We start from the raw sequence: 20384 nt of genomic DNA, 5'->3' as shown, positions 1-20384 counted from the left end.
AACAACATTTTGTTGAAATTGAGTAAATCATTACACTGCAGAAGGAAATATTTATTATCCCCCTCTTCCATCCCCCAAAGTACACAAATTAAAGACAGCATGGATTTAATATGCTATTTAATAAAGTGAAGTATAGAAGCAATCTTAGATTTAACTATTTAGGACGTGCTTAATCGTTAGTGCCGGAATGAACTACTGATGCTGCTTTAAACCAAAGATAGACACAAAAAGGAGTTACTCAGCGGGTCTGTTAGCATCTTGGAGAAAAGGAATAGGTGATGTTTCTTCAGAATGGTCTCGGCCCAAAACGTCTCCTATTCCTTTTCTCCAGAGATGCAGCCTAACCCGCTGAGTTACTCTTGTGTCTATCTTTGTGCTTAATCTTTCAATGGGCAGGGACAATAAGTGAAACTGCCAGCACTGGTTATTTGGTCATAGATCCGATGGAGAGAGAGACATTTCTATCTTCTTCACATGAACGCTCCAATAGCTAACAGTTTCTCTCTCCCTGTTCTCATCCCATAGCTGACCCACTGAACAACCGCTGTTTCTTACATTAGCTCAACTATTACTGTCAAAATTGGAATTCATTAGAATTCATTCGTGGGGATCATCAAATTGGGCTACATTTCCATTCAATTCAAGAGGTTTTCGATAAACGTTAACTGAAATGTAATTTATCCCACTCACTCTCTGGCTGCTTTTCATTTGGTGTTATCGACCGTACAAAATCTTGGGGTGTCATGAACACTTCGGAATCTCCATTCTCGCTGATGATCCTCAATGTTGCAAAGTATCGGAATATCTTATCTGGAGTAGAGTAAGCTCGAATTCGGTTCTCATATTCCATGACCTAAGAAAAAAGAAAAAAAGAATTCTATCAAAAGTTGCCTGCTCTGCCAACTGTTGCCAAGGAGGAAATTGTCTTATTTGTACCCAAAATGTAAAGCAAAATATTTAATCACTAATTTGAAGGCAGGACTATAATGGAAAATTAACGCAAAATGTCTTGAACTTTAAGTGACAAAAAAATGTTAAATTTTACATTGTTAGCTTTTTGCAATACTGCAGACACCCATCAAAATCTGTAACATATCGCTTTGTTTTTAAATATATAAATTGCACATCATTTCACATATCATTTCACACACCAAAACAATGGCGAGAAATCCAGCATTTATTATTGAATCTGATGGATTTGCCACACTTCAAATTGCCAGTTTATAAAAGTCATTCCATGCTGATCTTCTGCAAACATAAACCTTACATTTATAATCAGTTTTCTGCATGCAAACCTTTGTGTATCAACTCTAGTTAATTTGCTAAGGGGCTCTTTTCATTTAAAGGAAAAGTCTGTAACCAGAAAGAACATGACTGTTGAATGCCAGTGATCAACAAGAATAGCATACTGCATTCACATAGTCTGACTTGCTCCGAGGGAATTCTTAAAACTTGTTCCAGATGACTTTGCAATTTGAATAGGACTACGTATTCTGCGAACAAGGACAGAATACAAATTTATTTTGAAAAATAAATTTTAAAAATGATAAAAGTCAATGATCCAATTTTCTTCAAACTTCAACTGAAACAAACTCAACACTTGACTCAATAAGAGTAAAGATATATGTTTTAATTTTTTTTTTAAATCAAAATCGACTAGCACTTTTCCTCCTGAATTTAAGAGGTCTCAGAGAATGATGGAGGTTTATAAAATATTTTGATAGGTTGTATAGGGAAAAAGCTGTATCCTCTAATCAGCATGCCAGTCAACAACTCGGTTAAAAGAAATATATAATTGAATGCTATGTTACCAAGCTCAGGGAACTGTCTTTGTGCTCCCCTTTGCAACTGAATCCTCAACTTCATCAACAGAAAACAATGAATTGGCAGCAACACTTCCTCCTCAATAACCATCAGCACAAGGGCACCTCAAGGCTGTGTGTTTAGTCCTCTGCTCTACTCATTCGATACCCATTACTGTGTAGATGGACACTGTTCCATTTCCATCTTTAAATTCGCTGACGACAGCACTGTTGTTGGACGAATCACAGTTAATGAGTCAGTGTATAGGAGGAAGATCGATCATCCGACTGAATGGTGCCAGAACAACAACCTTGCTCTCAACGTCAGTAAAACCAAGGAACTGACTGTTGACTTGCGAACAGGAAGGATCCACAAACCTGTCTTTATCGATGGATCGGTGGTGGAGAGAGTTAACAACTTCAGTTCCTGGGTGTACATATCTCTGAAGATCTGCCCAGGGCCCAGCACATTGATGCAATCATAAAGAAAGCCCATCAACGCCTCTACTTCCTTGGAACATTGAGGAGATTGATAAAATGTCGCCTATTCCTTCTCTCCATAGATGCTGCCCCACCTGCTGATTCCTCCAGCATTTTTGGTCTACCTTCGACTGAGCTTAAAATCTCTAAGCAAGTTTTGTATAACAAAAGATTAATTTTATGTATCACTCCGAATGGGGAAAATGTAAAGGAAAAGTCATTTTGAATGAGCCACTAAACTACAAAGATGTGCAACATGATTTAATAAACAATCCACCAACAGTCGGCTGGCTGCACATAAAAATGCCCAACTGCAACCTTTCTGCATTTGATTAATGTAGGAAAAGTCATCATCTTTAATGTAGCCTGCCCTAATAACTGACACAAATCACCATAAAAAGCTTGCTAGATTTACACTATATTAAAATACAGAAAGCAGTTTTCAAATCTAAACGTCACTTAATGTAATTTGGAGACATAATAGATTGACTAGTATTGTCATTAGTGAAATCAATAATAATTCATTTCTAGAGTACAAAGCAAGCAAAGGTACATTACAGCTAATGAATGAAGAGCAATAGTAATAACAACCAATTAGAAAGCAAATATAACATACACAGTGTTTCTTCTGAAGGTTTTTATCAGATGCTAATATTGATGATAGCATCAGTTCAACATGATATTGTCAAATCTAAATTCTTCAATTGTTTGCTGTTAAAATGCAAGTAAAACATTATATTGGAGGTTCAAAGCAAAACATCCAAAAGTGCAAACACCACACCATTAAATAAAATAGCCAATGTTCATCACCGGTGGCCCACACTATTAACCAATGGCACCAAGGACTCATGGGATCTTCATCCCCTTTGATGTCTGGCTTTCAACCTTACACTTCCTTATCTCTGTGTCTCCCTCTCCACGGACTCTCAGTCTGAAGAAGACTCCTGACCTGAAACGTTAAGCATTCCTTCTATCTAGAGATTCTGCCTGTCCTGCTGAGTTACTCCAGCATTTTGTGACTATCCACCAAGGACAAATGCAGGCCTGTGAAAGCGTGGCAGCATTTGTGTCCGAGTCAGCAAACAGATTCAATTCTGACGCTTTATATCAATAACTCAACAACCCTGACTGGACTCAAGTATGAAGAAGGACCATTCATGCAATTTCAAATTACTTGATATATTAACATATATCTCTACCAAAGTAGGGGAACGATGTAATTTCTAGGCTACTGTGAATTTTCCAGCAATGACTATAAAAAATTAGACATACCTTCCGATCTCTGAATCCTTGTCTCTTCTTTTTCTCATTTTGTGTGTCCTCTTCCTGGGCCTTCAAAGCCTCTCCGCCATCTTTTTCCTCCTCTACCCGAGACGAGCCATTTTTGGGAACATGTTTTACTGAAGCAGCTCCTTCAGCATGTGCTCTGTCGAGGAAGTGTTACGATATTATTTGGCACGCAGATATGTGGGTATAAGCAAAAGTCGTTTATTTTTCAGCTTAAAAGAACATACAAATGTAAACTAAACAAGTACAGTGAATAGCAGCCCTTTTTTGACTTCCTATTAGACCTGCAAATAGCTGAAGTATTGCAACCACTATGCCATGGGAAAATGGAGAAGCTATTAAAATTTCTGTTAAAGGAATGAGATGAAGGATCATTTCATTTGTTCCTGATAGTATTGTGTAAGACCGGGTTTTATTATAAATGATAGCATGGCATCACCAAATTGCAACAGCAACCTTTAGGTTTTTTTGGTAAACATGTCGAGTTTTCTTTGCCATTTAACAAGTGATAGAAGCAAACTGCTTGAGGAACTCAGTGCGTCAGTCAGCATCTATTAAGAGAAATGATGAGATGATGTTTCGGAACAGGACCCGTCTTCAAGATCTTCCTCATATCTTGATCTTTCTAGCTGACACTTATCCAGTCCCTTTCACCCTACATGCAGTCATCTCACAAACTCTCCAGCTGATCCTGTTGAAGAAGAGCCCCAACCCAAATCGTCATCTGTTCAATTTTCTCCAAAGATGTTTATTTCTGTTCAAGGCTCTAGCATCTGCAGTATCGTGTCTAACCTGAAATAAAAATCCCATTATAGGTGCATGAAATCCTATCTTGATTTTTTTTTCAAAAACCTAACAGCACCAAAATCTTTTTTTGTTAGCTGGGAGAAAACCTAAATAAAATGTTTTCAATTAATATTTTTCAGATTCCTATTTATTATCAAATACAAGAATACAAATGCTGCTTGGGAAATGCATCATCTACTGAAAAAATACAAAACTGTACACAGATGTGAACTACAAAAGTCATGTTTCCCCAATGAAAAGTCATATATAATCTTTCAGTGGACTAGATGGAATCAATCACAATAGTATGGATAAATATAGACAGTGAATGATTCTGGAAAATGTTACTTCTATAAACTGATGCCCTATTCCAACTTCTAACATATGTGAGACATCAAGAATGCCATCATACAAGAAACATTTGCAGGCTTTTTATCAACAAGATATGAAATTATAATTGCAACATTTCTAATTTGGAAAACTTTTTTGGGTCGGCAATATTTTTTTTTAGTGGGAAGGTTTTGAGAACAAACAAGTAATAAATAGCAGATTGACGGTGGGTAGGAGGCATTGAATCATCCTGGATTTGGCCAACAGCTGAAATTAATCACCTATGGTGCACAACAGCCTTTGCCAACTTTGGATATAAATTAAGATGACATGCCATACCCAAGAGTCGTCCAGGAAGTGGAATGAGCAGCCAGTGAAACTTGCCTTCACAAATTAGATCCTCGGGGATCTGTTACCCTGCCGCAGATTATCCTGTTGACAGCTCACTGCAGTTAGAATACTTTAACTGTCTCTGATGGTCAAAGAATCTAAAAATAATTCACGTCTGCAAAACTTTTATAGGAATTAAAAAGGGATTTAGTTTAAAGCTTAATAAAATAAATAAGTCACATATATGCATGGATCTTTTTTACCCACGGTGACAAATCTCATTCAAGTGGGATACTGAGTGGATGATCAGCCATGATCATATTGAATGGCGGTGCAGGCTCGAAGGGCCGAATGGCCTACTCCTGCACCTAATTTCTATGTTTCTATGTTTGTAAGTGCTGGGGGTGGAGTCATGATTCTTACTATAGCTAACTCTGGTATAAAAATGAAGGGGCAAATGTTTTTTTTTGCATGTAGCTTGTCTCTTCAGTATATCGGTGTTCTGCCATGGAACTCGATGGAGAATCCAACAGTGAACTAGGAAGTCAAATACAATAGCAAATCTTTTACTTCTCTAAATTAAAAGTACAGGTATGGATTTCTTAAATGAGTCAAGCATTAATCTCAGATTACACTCAATATACAGATACCCCAAAATCAACAAGAGTAAGCAAAACAGGCATGTATGGAAATAGTAGAGAAACAAAATTAAAATAGGGTTCAGAACTGGAGAATTTCAATTTCTCAATTATCAACTGTAATTGGCATGGCATAAGAATCAGAAGGCGTGACATTTTTTGAGATATGTCGAGGAAATGTGATGGTGCCACCAGCTGAGAAAGGTAGTGAAAGTTTCTGAAAAAGAGAGAGCAAGAGAGAGAGAGAGAGAGAGAGAGAGAGGGGAAATCATGAGGCGGTAAAGCTTAACGCCAATGAGGTGTTGATCCTCGAGCTTGTACAATTTGACAAATGCAGTTAATAAACTGCAGAAAGCGAACAAGACCACAATTGAACTTTTTGTGAGAAATGAAGCGTAGAATGTGCGACAGAGCCTTTCCATTAATAGGCTGGACTAAGAATTACAAATTGACAAATGCTGCAAAATTGGTATTGGATTTTACTTTAATTAATTTATGCTTCTATTGTGTCCACCACTCTGGCATTAAATTGACACGCTTGTCAGATAAATGACATATTTCAAGCGGATAATGAATATTGTAAATGATATTTCTGAACACTGCAAATGTTTTAAAAACATCAAGGCAGCAACCTTCCAGAAAGAATGAGCATGTAACTTGAATAATGGTCCATCAAATAATTCAAATGGTATTCCTTGTGGTAAAAAAAATAATTTAAAGGCAAAGTGGCTCGTTTCTCCTGTGATTTGACATTTTTACGCCAGAGAGGGTCCAATGTACTCTTTCATTTACTGAAAATGTGTTGTTCTAAAATCTCAATAAATGATATTTATCCAACATTGTAGTAGTTCCTGTACTTCTAAGTCACTTCACCCAGAAGTACCAGGAATACAAGCCTAAATGTAATGGATGGTGAATCAATGACCAGAACCGAACTAAAAATCGCAATGCTACCTGATAATGCTTTACCATAACAGTGAGCTCAATCGTAAACCATCACTTACACTTCACACTAATATACGTCTGCATGTAGGCCTTCGGGAAAAAAATGAACACTGCATAGACGGATAAGACTGGAGCAACCCAGCAGGACAGGCAGCATCTCTGGTGACTTTCGTGTCGACACCCTCCTTCAAGTCTGACCCAAAACGCAACTCATTCCTTCTCTCCAGAGATGCTGCCTGTCCCGCTGAGTTGCTCCAGCATTTTGTGTCTATCTTCGGTATAAACTAGCATCTGCAGTTCCTTCCGATACATTTACACAATCATATGCAATCACAGATTTAACCATGTCTCAGAATTTCTAATTCTCTGATCCCTATAATGGTGGAAAGCTGTACAAGGACAGAGTGCGTTGACTAGATATTTATGGGCCAGGTTGACCAGAAGGTTCTTGAGCCCGTCACCGAATACATTTAGGAAGGAGATGCATAGCCTTCACTTTACAGAAGGTACCAAGGGGTCTGGGCTTACCTCCTCCTCATAAACAAAATGATGAATGGGCTACTCCTGCTTCTATTTTTCAGTGTTCTGTTCTTCTATAGCACCTCTGCAGGAATGTCCAGTCACACCTCTGACAATTTTCAGTTCCACCCTTTTCGTCATCTGAGCCAGCTACCTACCATTCAGTCCACAGGACCTTTGCTGTACGTACTTCTGATCCTCACTATAATTTCTGGCCCCGAGCAACTCCACAAAAAAATTCAGAGGACACACTTGACTGATGCAGAAAGTGTCAGAATACCCGCACCCAGTCTTCTACCGATGTACAAAAGAGAACCAGCCACTCTGGTTCCTCTTCTTCTCCCCTGTTCTCCCTTTCATGATGGGCTTCACCAGACGTAACTCGTTGTAAGGCAGCAAATGCAGCGGCAGGTCAGAGATGTTAAATGGAAATATCCCATGATTAAGTGAGGAATGGCACATTCACAGGCAAGAACAAAGCAATGGTGTGGCTCACAAAGCAACCAGATATATTGTCCAACTCTAATGTTTTGCATCATTTATTTCACTGTACAGACTGAGCTTGCTGTTGGATGCCAGCACATAAAATTATGCCAAATGTCATCTTGCATAAAAGCTGCAAGAAGTGCTGATAGTAACTGTGAACCATTATCAGAGACTAACTATTCTGACAAGAGTCAACATTCAAAACATAACTTAAAAAAAACTTCAGTAACACCATTTTGTTTTCTTCCTTTATTAATCAGAATCCAGGCATCGCTGGCATGTCCAGCATTTATTGCCCATCACTAATCACACTTAACAATGGTTCTGATGAATTGCAGTGGTGAAGATGTTCTCAAATTGCTATTGGACAGGCAGTGCTAGGATTTAGACACAGTGATGAAGATGCAACAGCGATATATTTTCAGGCCAGGAAGGTGTGTCACTTGGAAGGAATCATTCAGGGGGGCATTGTGCCTATGCAGCTGAAATACCTGCCCTTCCTTGTGCAATAGTTGCAAGATTGGGACGTGCTTTCAATGTAATCTAGGTGAGTAATTACAGTGCATTTTGTAGAGGTTATGGTGAACACCTTGTTTTAGACATTCAGGTTATAGTAACTCGCCCTTATGGAATTCACAAATTACTACCCCAAAATCCTAGATAAATAAAATTTGGAACTTATTGGAATGAGGGGTTGTGGGGAAAATTAAATAAATGGACAGAAAATTTAAAATAAACTAAAAGTGTAGTCTATTTTAAACTCTCACTTTTTGATAAACGCACAAATCAAGTGATTTTTCAGAACCACAACATTAATTTTGTTCACCAGCCATTTATTTCTTCCCAAGAACATTCCATATTATATATTCTCAAAATGTCTGAAACAAGACCAGCAATTTTAAACGTTTAAATTATTTGTCATGACTTATATCATTAAACTATCTCACTTATATTTGGGGGAAAAGCAACCACAGATACTGGAATAATGAGTGACAAACAAACTGCTGGAGTAACTCAGCTCAGGCAGCATCTGGGGAATAAAATGGACAGGTGATGTTTTATTCCAGACACCTTCTTCAGTCTGAGTAAAAGACCCAACCCAAAACTATGTTGGTTCAACTCACTCCACAGATGCCGCCTGACCAACTGAGTTCTTCCAGCAGCTCATGTTTTACTTACTTATGCTTGATCTGGGTTTAAAAGTGTACTTTTCCCATTCAAACAGGAAGACAGGAACGTGATAAGCATCTGCAGCCACATGTGTCTTTAAACACTGCTGCTGGCCACTTTGTAAGATTGTCCTGTAAGTTTGCAAAGATAATTGCTAGATTGGGGATTCCCCCAAATGGCTCCGCACCAGCAGCTGCAGTACTCATCATTAGTGTTGAGAGAAAAACATGGTGTGGGAGATTGTAACCTTCATGTGGTCCACCCTGTTTCGACGAATGCAATCAACCTGGCGTGCACAAACAGAAGATCAAACAGAACAAGTTGTCTTACAACTTTAGGCTGTGCACGCCATACGCAAGAAGAGGAAGAAGAAGAAGAAGAAGAGAAAAACATCCAGTAGGTAATCCAGAACGCAATTCCACTTACATATTGGGATGCCGTGAGAAGTAAGATTTTCCATCACGGACTGATTTCTCGGTACGTAAACCCTCCATATCATGGGGGTTGCCTGTACACTGTGTCATGGAGATGAAGAGAAAGACCATTTTGGAAGGAAGGCCACTGATGAAGCAGCAGAAAATGGCTTGCCTTAGATATTGCCCTGTGGAACCATTGCAATGATATCCTGAGGTTGGTTGATCATCTTCCTTCGTGCAAGATACGACTAGATCACTAAAGTATTTACTCTGTGCACATTCAATTCAGTGTTACCAGAACTCCTTAATATCATGGCAGACACTTTCATATCAACTGTGCTAATTAGCTCTTTGATTCGTGTTTGGAACAAGGTTGTGATGTGGTCTCAAACCACATGAGCTATTGAAATTTAACTGTGGATTATTGAGCCAGTTATCGGTGAGCAAGGAATGCATGGCAGCAGTGCCAATGATACTTTCATCACTTTGCTGATGGGTGAAAATACAGCTAATGGATTGTAATTAAGCAAATTGGATTTATTCTGCTTTTTATGGACAGGATATACCTGGGCAATTTTCCACAAGGCTCAGTGGATGTCAGTGTTATAATTTGGAGTGGCTAACCACTAGAATGAGGAAATAATTCAATCCTAGCTGGAAATAAAATCAATATGCACAATCTAGAACAGCTGAGCCAGCCACCTCCACATCAAGTACCTATCCTTGACTGAACTACAGTCCCGTCACATAACGCAGCAGTGACTGATTAACTACATCAGCAGAAACAAGTAAACCTGAGCCACAACCCTTCATGTGTACCATTCCCATACTTACTGTGAAATTCAACAAGAATATTCCAAAGATTCACTGACCTCTGGGTGAACACATTTCTATTCAACTCAATCCTGAATGCCCAATCCCTTATTTTGAAACAGTGACTGACTCCTGATTCTAGACATCACCTCAACAAATCCACAAAAAATTATTTAACTTTCAATTGTATAATTTTACATTCTTCTGGCGAGGATTGGCCTTAAACCCTTAAGCTTTCCTCGTTTGACAAACCCATTATCCTTGGAATCAATTTGAGGAACCTCTGCTAATGTCTTCAATCAAATCATTAATACCGATCATGAACAACTGTGGCCTTGGCATCAATCATTGGAACATTCACAAGTTTCAACCTCCTAAATCAAAATTTAATCATTTATTAGAGTGATAGAGTAAGAAAGCATGGAATCCGGCCCTTTAGTTCAACCTGTGCATGCCACCCAAAATGCCCAATCTAAACTAGTCCCACCTACCCAAGTCCCTATGAATCTTTCCTATCCATGTACCTGTCCAAATGTCTTCTAAATGTTTTTATAATACCTGCCTATAGTACCTTGCTATCTGCCATTCAATCCTCAATATACAGAAGACATTTAATCTGCATCAAAGGAAACAAAAATAAGGAGACCGAAGCAGTGGTGTTTCTAACTTAAACATGCATCAACAGTACCATGTTGACAAAAGCAAATATCCCACAAAGAGTGAAAACCTGATATAAACACAAATGTGAGTAATATTCAAAAGGTCTGGCAGTATGTGTGGAGAATCCAGTTTAACACTGCACTCACAGATCTTTCTTTGGGCTGCAATGTATATCTCTCTCAACAAATCATTCATAACCTCAATATTATTTATTTCTATTGTGCTATATGTAAATTTCTAAAGTGATTCATAAGGAGGCTATTACATTTATTTCTATGGAGGAACATTTACAACACCTAGACAGATCATGGGTGAAAGAGTCCTGCATTTTCAGAAGCAATTTCAGAAGCTTTTTTCGATAAATTGTTGAGCCAGAAGTCCAATCCGGGTGTTTAGGTGAACTGATCAGATATAATGTCACATGGGAAGAACAGGAAATCCTGTGACACATGCAACTGTCATTGAAGAGTGACAGATTGACTGCTTGTGAGCTCTGCAGAAGTTGGTTGCAGTATTTCCCTTTTATGCCTATTTTAAAAGGTAATCAATTGTCTATTAAACATTCAATAAACTCGTAAACGTGGTTTTCATTTACTACCTACAATAACAGTCTATTGCCATGACCAACCATTCAGCTAACATAAGCAGAAGATAGCTAACATACTTGTGCCTTTTGCAAGCTTTGTTAAATATTTTGCAAAATATCTTTTAATGAATTTACTTAAACATGAGGATATTCGACGGGTTTTAAAGATATTGAAGAAACCCAACTAACAATTCATAGCTTTTGCTCAAAAAACACAAAGTGTGGAGTAACTCAGTGGATCAGACAGCATCTATGGCGAACATAGACAGGCAATGTCTTCGGTTGCGACCCTTCTTCAAACATTTGCTCTGTTTTTTTCTACCCTAGTTCCATTACCATAATACTCTATAGTTCAAATAAAACATTTTAAGCACAGGTACTTTGTTAGTACACTTTTAATTAGAAATATCTTGAAACAGCGGCGCCCATATAGAATTGAAATGGCAATTACATTTAAAACAAGAATATTTGTTGCAAAATATACATTATTACATTGCAGCAACTCAATCTCATACCATGAAGACTCTTCAAGGTTTATAGACTACCCAGGGGTGTGATGGACCAGAGGTTAGGCTACAGGACAGGCAATCCTGAGGTTACCCAGATGTGCAAATCCAATTTATTTTTTGCAGTTGGGTATTTAAATTCAGTTAATTAAACAAAAAGCCAGTTTCGCCAATGATAATGCTGTTGAATCTCCATAAAAACAATGTTGGTTCACTAATGTCATTTAATTAAAAACCTATCATTCTGGGGCCTTTTTTTAAACTCAAGACTGACAGTAATTTGGCTAACTGACTTTAATTTTAGAGAAAGCCACTTTGCGACAATTTGAGGCTGACATTAAAAACTGACATTCCCAAGTATGCTCGGAGACTTTGAAAATAATGAGGTAGAAAACTAGAAGGAGATTTGGTCAATGGTAAAAAATTCCATTCAATTCTTTTATGCTGCAGACTAGAGTGAATTACTCCCCGACTACAATCTTTCACTTTAGTATCTGTTCATCAGGGATTTTTACAGAATGGTGCATGATAACAGCACAAGTCTCACTTTCACCATCATTATCTCAAATTGCTTTCCACCCAAAGGCAATGAGATTATGTATTGATTACATTTTTTAATAAATCACATTCTTTCTGTAGCTCTCCAATAATTGAACATACAAACCTTTTCCACAATAAGCCTGCTGATGCTGAAACAGCTGTTACTCCAACAAATGTTACCATCATCAATCTGTGCCGGCGCTTATTTGCAGTTGCTGCTCTGTAGTATTGTCTGGAGAAGCTGCCAAGAACTGCCATTGCAGGCAGAATTCTGAAGTGAAACATTCTGGAAGTAGAATCTAAAAAAAAGAAATAATATCGAACATTACCTTTACTGGCTGCTTTCAACCTTTTAAGTCAATTTGATCAAGGTGGTCACATTCTCACCAAATCAGAAGCTTATGGATTCAATGCCTGTGAAAACATTTGGCGGCATAACAGAGACTGCAGTTTTTGAATAGTATTCGAGCTGGGATTTGGTGCTCTTCATTGTAGGTATCATATTTTCCAAAGAACATGGCATCTATTCATCAGTAAGATGATTATGTGAGTGATGAGGTCTGTCCAGTACCTTGCCTGATATTTCCACTAACAGAAATGAATAAAAGGATCATTTGCCACATTTATTTCTTCATAAAGCCTTGATGTGATCACAGTCTTCCATGCCTGTCTACAGATAAACAGTGAATGAACTTGAAAATTAAATTGTATCCCTAAATCCACCTATCACTTGGCAGGTTTTGCCCTGTGCCCACCTCTTTTTTTAAGCTTTCTTCCCCCACTACAATCGGTCTGGAGAAAGGTCCAAATCTAAAACATTGAATCACTTTCCCCTGGAAGGCTACATTACATTTTATGTCTGACTGTCAAAGCTGCATAGCCAGACATAAAAACAGCTTTTTTCCACGAGTGGTAGCTCTATTCAATAACCAAAAATCTGTAGCCTCCTTTTGCTCTGGTATTTTATTTAATTCACATGTTTAATCGATAATGTTTAATTATTAATGTTTATTGTTTTATGTGTCATTCCTAACTGTCATGTTGTCACTTGTGGGCGGAGCACAAGGCAAATTCCTTGTATGTGAATACTTGGCCAATAAACTTATTCATTCATTCATTGCCTGTCCATTCCCTCCTTAGATGCTGCCTGACCTGCTGAGTTTGTCCAGTACTTTGTATTTTGTTCAAAGACAAATTACTTGGCTGCATACCACTTTGGGCAGATTTTGATTGTTATATTTCTTATTCTATGCAAAAATTGTCTCTTTTTCTCGTTTATACAGAATAGTAGGATTAACTTGTAAAAAATTTTTTTTGTGCTATAACAGATATCCCAACACTTTACAGGGATGGAGTTTACATTATACATCGCACAATCTTATTATGGTGGAGGATGATCACCTAGACTTCCCAAGATCAAGACAAGAGCTCAGGTCGTAATTTCTTTGCTTTAGTTTGGGAATTATGGATTTTGGAAAATGTCCGCCTGCCTCTGAGCAGCTAATTGCAAATCTTTATTACCACCAAATACAAATGAGATGAACACCGATAAAGAAATTCAAGTATATGCATGTAATGTTAAGGCTCATAGACTTCAGCTATCCCATTCAAAGCATTATTTTACTAAGGCTCAAATTCATGTCAATTCCTCATGATCCAAAAAGAAATCATTTGAAAATTAGTTTTAAGCTTTCACACTAATGATAATGAGTTAGCCTTTCAAATCTTGGCAACAATTTTGATTATTGGATAATTTAAGATCATTAGTATAATTAAAAAGGCCTCTTAATCTAACAATCTAAATGAATTTCCATTATATATCCCTCCAGTGTAAACATTTTAGCAGTGTTTCCCCACAATTAAATTTGAAATTTTCTGTTAATCGATAAATCTTAACTGACTTTAGTGTTTTTTTTAATTACTTGTTCTTGTGCTTCTCCAAACGTTGTGCCTATAGCTATGAACATGGGATAAATGGTTCAACTGACAAATCTGAGAATATTATGCATATTGTTACCTCAGATAAAATAAATTGGGCAAAAACACTGATTGGGACTTGACAAGTCAACGAAAGCTGGCAGCATAGCAGCGCTGAAATTCTGTTAATTAAATACTCATTTTTCTTTGGGGTATTCTGATCTTCCTTTGGACCGACTACATTTGGCAAGATTAACCGAAGAGTATTTTCTGTACAGATAGAGGTTTGAGCGCAAAATGTACCCATAAAAGGTATTAAATATTGCCAGTGCATGCAATTATTTTAATAGACAATTCCTAATGTGCTTTTTGAAAAGCATAATGTATTTGAATCAAATTAATTCAGAAAATTCAATATTTTATTCTACATTCATATTCAATCCTTCTAAAACTGCAGTAATTGATATCCTCGAAAGGATAAGCACAGCATATTGATATTCTACAATTTGGACAGAGTTGAATGTTGTGGCAATTTGCTTGGATATCCCAAACTCTGCAGCACAGAACTCCGGGAGCACAGAATCCAGCTTTGTTAATCTCTGTGGAGGACAAGATATTGTACACACGGATCAAACAGCACAGCCATTGTGCAATGTTCCCAAGGGATGGAACCGTGGAAAGGTACAGCTCTAAGCTGTCTATTACTTGACAAAGTTACATGTAAAAGGCAACAACAAAGGAAGTCAAGAGAGAAAAGAACAAGTAAAAAGAATAAACTATGAGAAAGGAATTAATATAGTGGGCGACTCTTGGCCACATTGGATACTAAATACAGTGCAAGTAATTTCCTGAGATTAAAACAAGAGTATTGCTAATATCTCCAAAATTGGTTGCCCTGGTTACCAGGCGATTCCTACCCCATATAAATGGTCTTGACTTCTATAATTATGCCTCATTTATCATCATTCAACATCAAAAACCTGAAAATATGTTATACTGTTTTGGAAAGAAATATAAACTCAAAACTCTAATAGATTCAGAATTACTCAGCATGGTAGGCAATTCCACAAGGATATGTGTTTTTATACCAGAAGGATACTGTCACAACTGATTATATCCACTAATTATGGTGCTGTATATAATTCAAAAGCACAGAAAATATTCTTCAAAGTGAAAAATAATTCAGGACATCAATACCGTCGTTTACTAAATCTTAGTTGCATTAATATGGATATACTGAGCAAAGAAAAAATATATTTTCTTCACTGTTGTTTATACATTTGTGTTAATCCTCTTGTATGAACTATATTACTGTATAATAATATGGATACTTTATTTAAAACATAGGCAAGTGTTTTGCAAAGATGATTGGTTCAAAATTAAAACTATGAATAGTTTTTACCGCAGGATAACATATACAGAAAATGTGTTTTGAATTGAACAACAGCATGCCCTACACCATATTGGAACACTGTAATAAATATTATAGAATTCATAGTTCAGTATTTACCATAAAAAAGGAGAAGCTTACTATTAAAAAAAACATGCCTAGAATAACATTTGTGCTATTTTGTTAAATACATGATCTTCAGATGATCTCTAATGACTTGTCCATGACCAACCACCCATTTATTGTTATGTGTTCTTCATGTCCACAAAGAACAATGTAGAACTGTGTTACAAATAGCATTTCTACAAAGCAAAAGCATGCTTCCCAAGTGCAAGTCACAGCTTGCAAAAGAATAATTAGGTGATTTTCCCCAACAAGTCTTTAGTGTGTTATCAAATGAAAAAATAGCTGCAAGGACAATGATTCTACTTCAGCAAACTGGTTTATGTTTGCTTAGGAATGTTAATTCTTAAGTTACTCAACATTCGGTGTGTTCCACTCAGTTGCCATTCAACTGAGTAGCAGCACGATGGCGCAGCGGTAGAGATCCGGGTTCGTTCCTGACTACGGATGCTGGCTGTACATTGTTTGCAAGTTCTCCCCGTGACTGCGCAATCTTTCCCTGGGTGCTCCAGATTTCTCCCACATTGCAAAAACATGCAGGTTTGTAGGTTAATTGGCTTCAGAAAAAAGACTCCAAATTGTCCCTATTGTGTAGGATAGTGCTAGTTTACGGGGATTGCTGGTCAGCGCGGACTCGGTGGGGCAAAGAGCCCGTTTCCACTCTAAAACTAAAATGTTCTTATACGCTTGAGTACATTATAATAATCAAGTATTGTGCGAACAAGAAACAATCTTTGGTTCCTCTCATGATCTTTTATTGAGAGTTTGTTACATACCCACACTGTTGAGGGATTACATTATTATAAAACCATGCTTAGAGCAGCTTTCAGTAATGCAAACCTTTGTAAAAATTAACACGATTTGATGCTTCTCCTACATTTTGTACTTTTTTTTCCTCACATAAATTCTATTGGAGCAAATTTGTATTCAGCAACTCAAATTTACTGGTAGTCATTTGTGAACTCCAAGAGTCAATTCCTATTAACTGAAGTGCCCTTATCACAGGAGGTGTGCTGTATTTTGAACTATCTCTGGATTCGTGGGTGACTGCTGTGAAGGTAAATGATGCTTTTATGTAATAAAACTCAATCAAACACTATGTTCAAAGTGCAGAAATGAAATGATGCCGTGTGAAATTACAGCAAAGATACAGCACATCACAGCTCACAACAGGTTTCCTGTAACCATTTTCCACACATTATCATCAGCACCAAATATCACCGTTCAGCACCACTGACCACTGTACATCTACCACCACTATTGGGTGAGTGCACAGTGTAAGAAAAAATTGCCTACCCTAGTCACCAACAGAAGAAAGTCAGATGTCAAGGAAATTATGAACTACCCACACGCTTTAGCCAATTTCTCTGCCCATTTCTGCAGCTGGAGAAATGTATAATTTCTGCCAATGTATACTTTGATAGCCTACACAACTTTACCAATGTATCTTCTGTACACTTAAGGGCCTGTCCCACTTTCCCGAGTTACTCATGAATTCTCCCGAGTTTTCCCCTTGATTCAAACTCGGAGAATGTCCGTAGCGAGTACGTAGATATATCGTAGCGCCTCGTTATGCAAGCCGTAGGTACTCGGGGCATCAGGTAAGTCGGGACATTTTTTCCAGCATGACAAAAAAGTCCACGAGTAAAAAGATAGTCGGGAGGAGGAGTTCGTAGATCACAAAAATCTTGATTTTCTTTTTTTACGGTCCTATCAACTCGGCAGAGGACTTGAGAAAGTGGGACAGGCACTTTACCAAGCATCCCATGTACTACTCCAAGTCGTTTATATTATACACATCACACAAACAATAGAGGTCCCAGCACAGATCCCTGCAGAACGCCACTGGTCACAGGCCATCAGCCACAAGAAAGCCAGATGTAAGTGACAAAAGGTAGAGGTGAAAAGGAAACAAGTGGCTGTAGAATAACAGAAGAAGAGGAGTGAAATGTAAAGCTTGGGGAAGAGATGAAGGAAGGAGACCGGGAGTTTATCAAAGGAGAGAGTGACACAAAGGTCTTCATGATAGGAAGAAAATAGGCAGTGGAGATGACACAAAAAAGCAACACAGAATAACTTTGATTATATTTGCAAAAGTCAAATAGTAAGTGCATCTTTCAAATCATAGACTACATTTTGGTCTCTAATAAACAAATGTATGGATGGAACGCAACTTTTAAATTAAACCCAATGAACCGTACAAGTTCATTAAATTGGACAACTCTAGAAGATTTGGTACGTATGATTTTCATATATTGTAACAATAGAAAACCATCATATAATAATCAAAGGGAAATTCTGCACTGAAAGAATCTGTAATATTTAGTTCTCAATTACTAAGACAAGGATCCAGTTTATGAATGAGATATGCAAAGCTACGAGTACATAATGCAGAAGATTGGTGACACAAGTTGTTTCACAGCTTTAGAATTCAGCTTCTTCTGCTCCTGTAACTTTTACATTAATAGCTATTCACCCAAATTTAACCTTATAGATTACTTGAATCAACTGACATGTCAGCTGGTGCACTTAAAAGAGACAAAAGTACTAGTTGGTCAACTGGCCAAGCCCAAAATCCTATACCAACAAACTAGTCTCTTTACCCAAATAAGCTTGGTTACTCCTGATTTAAAGAGTCATACAACACAGAAGCAGGGCCTTCAAAATGCTGGAGTAACTCAGCAGGACAAGCAGCATCTCTGAAGAGAAAGAATGGGTGACGTTTTGAGTCGAGACCCTTCTTCAGAACTTGCCCATGCTAACCAAGATGCCCTGACTAGATATGGTCCCATCTACTGCGTTTGGCTCATATCCCTCTAAACCTATCCATGTAGCTGTCCAAATGTCCTAAATATCATTATACTTGCCTCAACTATCTCCTCTGGCAGCTTATTCCATATGCCCACCACCCTGTGTGAAAATCTTGCCCTTCAGGTTCCTATTAAATCTTTCCCATCTCACCTTAAACCCACGTCCTCTGGTTCTTGATTCCTCTCCCGTGCAATCTAACCTTCCAGAACAGCCTATCGTGCAAAACCTTATCAAATGCCAAAGTCCATATGGACAACTTTGCCCCTGTCAACCTTTTTGGTTACTTCAACGAAGTCTCAATCAATCAGATCCATAAGACACAATCCCCCAATAGAAAACCATGCTGCTTCTGTCTGTCCAAATCCCTCAGAATCTTCTCCAGTGACTTAACCCACAACAGATGTTAGTTACGTTCACAGGTCTACAGTTCCCAGGCTTTTCTTTGATCTAGCGGTAGACCAGACTTTGGAAATAGCACCAAATCTGGTGACTCAAAAAAAGAATCACAGTGTTTTGCACGTATGGCAATAAAGCACTATTGAAATAGAGGCACACCATTAACCAACCTACTGTCTAATGATCAGGCCCAGAGAATTATCCATCTTCATACGCCTTAGGATGTCCACCACCTCTTTGTCCGTAATACGGACTGTCCTGAAGACATTGCCATTAACTGTCCCAAGTTCCCCAGATTTTCTCCACGGTAAAAAAAAAGATGCACTCATTGAGGACCTCGTCCATCTCCTGAGGCTCCACACAGAAATGAACAGGAACCCTGTTCTCTCTTTCTAGTTACCCTCATCCCCTTAATGTACTTGTAAAATCTCTGGATTTTCCTTAATATTATCAGCAACAGCTATCTCCACCTCACTTTTTGCCCTCCTAATTATTTTTTTAAGTATGCTCTTTTGTTTGTATGGCTGCATGGCAAGTCAAATTCCACTGTACCTTATTGGTGCTTGTGACAATGTGAACTTGAACTTCAGTTCCAGAAACTCCTCCAGGGATAGATACAGTTGCCTATACCAGCAGCCTTATTCTGTCCCATGCCTCCTTCTTTCATTCACCGAGACACCCATTTTCACTACAAAATTTCATGCACATTGTAGAATAGATTGACTATATGCACGGTAAAAAGACAAGACTCATACCTTTTGCACCACTTTGTTTTCCAATGGATCACAAATTCCTGGTTACTCTTGGAAAGAAGTCACCAGCCTTCAGATGAAAATCTGCAGTGCAAATGAGACAATTTTAACAAAAACTGTAGAACATTGTAAATGGACAAGTTAGTGAAGTAAAGTGACTGAAGCAACTATTACAGGCAAAGTTCATCTCAGTGTTGACAGAACAAAAACAATTGAAGGCCTTTGGCAGAGCAGAAGTGTTGATACGATTGAGCAAATGAATCTATGAATAGCTAGAAATGCTCGAAATGTCATGTCGGCGGTAGAGAAGCTAATAGAGAGGATTCTTCAGGATAGGATTCACTCCCACTTGGAAGAGAATGGGTTAATTAGGGGCTGTCAGCATGGCATAGTGCACTTTCCAGCTTGTGTTATAAACAACAAAGATGAATTTAAGTAATATAAAGCTGAAAAGGTATTTTCAAGATAAATATAAACTTTTTCTATATTGTCAACTGGTGGTAGACTGTTGATTGCTTAGTTTTATCCTTACAAAGTAATATTTAATTTGAGAAATAAGCCCATGTTCTTTCATCCATTGGAACATTTTCTAGAGGGGACAATTTGTTGCAGTTTTACTAATTTAAATTTGAATCCATTGGTATAAACGATCCCTGCTTGGTATGCGAAATGTGACTGGCATGAAACATAATAGCAAGAAA

The 20384-nt window shown here is 37.8% G+C and overlaps 1 protein-coding gene across 4 annotated transcripts in view; it reads right to left on the bottom strand.

Moving 5' to 3' along the window:
• micu1 (mitochondrial calcium uptake 1) overlaps positions 1-20384 on the bottom strand; it is an 81326-nt gene that overhangs the window by 41580 nt on the left and 19362 nt on the right. For all 4 annotated transcript variants that reach the window (XM_033012418.1, XM_033012416.1, XM_033012417.1 and 1 more), the window contains exons 2-5: positions 19687-19767; positions 12419-12593; positions 3555-3708; positions 691-853 (exon numbers count right to left, since the gene is read on the bottom strand). In XM_033012418.1, the coding sequence (XP_032868309.1) occupies positions 691-853; positions 3555-3708; positions 12419-12579 (478 nt within the window). In that variant the 5' untranslated portion in view covers positions 12580-12593; positions 19687-19767. The remainder of the gene's footprint in view (positions 1-690; positions 854-3554; positions 3709-12418; positions 12594-19686; positions 19768-20384) is intronic.

This window comes from Amblyraja radiata, chromosome 37, assembly GCF_010909765.2.
Source record: "Amblyraja radiata isolate CabotCenter1 chromosome 37, sAmbRad1.1.pri, whole genome shotgun sequence".
NCBI classification, from domain to species: domain Eukaryota; kingdom Metazoa; phylum Chordata; class Chondrichthyes; order Rajiformes; family Rajidae; genus Amblyraja; species Amblyraja radiata.
The sequence above is the reverse complement of the archived record's forward strand: the minus strand, read 5'-3'. Positions and strand labels throughout refer to the sequence as shown.